The following is a 2,624-nucleotide window of genomic DNA, read 5'->3' on the forward strand; positions in this document are numbered from 1 at the left end:
TGGGTCGTAGGAGGGCATGGGAAGGGGAAGCCCGTCGGGGTCGGACTCGTCCATTTCCTCGAGTAGGCGTAGGATGGGTGTCCGAGGGCGTCGAAAAGCTGGTGGGAATTAGGGTGGTGGAACTGGGCGGTCGGCGATCGCGGGCCCCCGATAGTTCCAGCGCTCCGGCAGCTCGAAGTATGAGGTGGGGGTTTCCCCTGGAGGAAGGATGACATCCACCACCGCCCGGTCAATGCGGGTTACTCGCATTCCCCACGGGCGGATGGCCGGCTCGTACGTTACAGTACGGTCCACTTCATGGACGAAGAATGGCTCGTCCGCGTCACTGTCCTCAGTGGGAGGGGGCTGGTAGCGTTGCGCCTCCGTCTCGGTCGGCGACGGGGGTCGACCATACACCCCACGCCCTAGTCGCGGGTCGCGGCGTTGTCCGGGCCTGGGTGACCAAGCGCCTGGTGGGAGCCGCCTCGCTGCTCTCCTTCTGTTCGGATGCATCGTCCTCCTCGTAGGGCCCTTCCTCCTCCGATTCCCCCTCGCTGGCGGGGTTGTACATAGCTCGTAGACTAGCCTGGTACAGGGGTTCATCTTCGGGCCGCGGGCAGTAGTGCGGCTCCGCACGATCAGGCGTCATCCGGAGTGCATCCTCGGGCCACGGGGAATAGTGCGGCTCCGTACGATCGGGAGTCATCCGGAGTGCATTGCCAGCGCAGTCGCGTGGCGGAGAAGAAAGGGTGAGATCGATCGGTTCCATGTTCTGTAATGATTAAGAAAAGTAGTGAGATTATTGGTAGGGCGACTGAGGAAGTTGTGGTCGGAGGGATAGGATCAGGGTTTGATCGCGGTTCTCGACGTGTCGCTCTCGTAGTCTTCGGCCTCGGACTCGGGCCTCTGCTTCTGGAACTCCCAGAGATCTGCAATGTTAGCTACTCTTCTCTGGTTGGTCGTTGTGTGTTGTAAGCGGACGATGTTTGCTGCAATGAACTTCTTTACCACGTACGGGCCATCGAATTTCGGAGCTAGTTTTGCTGCGAAACAGTCGGCAGCATTAGAGAGATGGTGTTGCCGCAAAAGCACCTTTCCGCCCAAAGTAAGTCGCCATTGCCTCCGGCGTATATTATAATGCCGACTCTGGTCATGGCTCGCTTGGTTCAGGTTTCCTCGTACGATTGTAAAGATCTCCTGCAGTCTTTTTGCCTTATTGCCGGGGTCTTCTAGTTCGCCGGGGGCGTGGCTCCGGGAAGTCGTGGCTCCCTTAGGAAAGCTGGACTGTAGCCGGTAGACTCGAAAACGCTATAATTGATAGCTGGACTGTAGCCGGTAGACTCGAAAACGCTATAATTGATAGCTAATGTGATCTCTGGAAGCAACTCATCCCATTGATTCTGCTGTCCGTCGATTAGTTGCGAGATCATGGTCTTAACTGTCCGGTTGGCTCGTTCCGTTGAGTTTTCATGTGGCGAATAGGGAGCAATGTGTTGTAGGTCGACTCCGGCGGTTTTTAGGAATGCTTTGAAGGACCGGCTAGTGAATTGTGTCCCATTGTCGCACACGAAACGTCGCAGAACCCCGAAATGAGCGAGGATACGTTCTCGAAACGCACGCTGAAGGCTGGCATGTCGTAGTGGCACTAGTTCTACCCATTTGGAAAACAAATCAAAGAAAACGAGGAGCATGGTGTTACCTTGCTTGGAACTAGGAAGTGGGCCGACGAAATCGGCTCCAATGACGGCGTAGGGTTCTTCTGCGGGCCAGGTATGCATGGTCCGGCAGGCTTCTGCTGTGATGTCTTGAATTTTTGGGAGCTCTTGGGATGCAATAACTGCAAATGATAAGAAATAATGAGTTCAGCAAGTCCGATGAGATCGATAAACTATCTACTTACAGGTTCATATTTGGATATGGCTTTGTTAATCCTCGTCTGAATATTTGTCAGCAGGCTTACCGACTCCTCACAGCGCGCACAATTCGCCGACGACATGCTATATAGGAACTAGATTTGATTAGTATTGTAATTATGATCATTTGTAGCAAAATGTAGTACTTTAGGCTCTCCAAGAGTTCGATGAGCTTGTTCAGTTTTTTCCTCTCCTCTTCACTCATCGTATGGTTAGGGTTCGTCAACAAGGTACTGACAAAGGGAGCATAAGCGCGTAAGTCCCCATTTACCTCGATGACATCATCCCCTGTGTCACTCATAGTTGGGCCATTTGATTGCTGGTTCTGGTAGCATGAAATGAAATCCCCATTTGAGGAAAAAAGAAAAAATTAAATATTTTAATTAGGCTTTAAATTAGAACAAATAAGAAAGCTACAGTGTTCGGCTGTGATACATGCTACCCATTTTGAATAAAAGTGGTATTATTTTCAAAATATACCAAAATAATATACCTCAAAAATACTAAAAATAAAAAATATATCAATACCATTTGATATTGGTATATTCATATGGTACCACTTTCAATAGTATATCTATATCGATCAAGATATACTATTGAATATAGTACGATATCAATATACCACTTGATACTTTTTAGTTTTAGTATTTTTAGTGTGCGAAATATGCCACATTTCCAAGGCAACAAGACTCCCTAGTAAGTAGGTGTTTTGCCCATACAAAAGTATTTATT

The 2,624-nt window shown here is 49.6% G+C and overlaps 1 protein-coding gene across 1 annotated transcript; it reads right to left on the reverse strand.

The window, feature by feature from the left end:
• Positions 1-331: 331 nt before the first annotated feature.
• On the reverse strand, positions 332-2,212 carry LOC133849697 (uncharacterized). Its single transcript, XM_062285807.1, has 4 exons — positions 2,039-2,212; positions 1,880-1,976; positions 1,679-1,816; positions 332-751 (listed from the first exon to the last, which is right to left on the reverse strand). The coding sequence occupies exons 1-4, from the start codon at positions 2,191-2,193 to the stop codon at positions 332-334; spliced, it is 810 nt and encodes a 269-aa protein (XP_062141791.1). The 5' UTR covers positions 2,194-2,212.
• Between the last annotated feature and the right edge of the window lie 412 nt (positions 2,213-2,624).

The sequence above is a fragment of the Drosophila sulfurigaster genome, unplaced genomic scaffold (genome assembly GCF_023558435.1).
Source record: "Drosophila sulfurigaster albostrigata strain 15112-1811.04 unplaced genomic scaffold, ASM2355843v2 contig_219_pilon, whole genome shotgun sequence".
NCBI classification, from domain to species: domain Eukaryota; kingdom Metazoa; phylum Arthropoda; class Insecta; order Diptera; family Drosophilidae; genus Drosophila; species Drosophila sulfurigaster.

Coding starts and splice junctions, on each gene's coding strand:
- LOC133849697 (XM_062285807.1), bottom strand. CDS start 2,193: ATGAGTGACACAGGGGATGATGTCATCGAGGTAAATGGGGACTTACGC. Junction 1,977..2,038: donor GAACTCTTGGAGAGCCTAAA/GTACTACATTTT, acceptor GTTCCTATATAG/CATGTCGTCGGCGAATTGTG. Junction 1,817..1,879: donor CCATATCCAAATATGAACCT/GTAAGTAGATAG, acceptor TATCATTTGCAG/TTATTGCATCCCAAGAGCTC.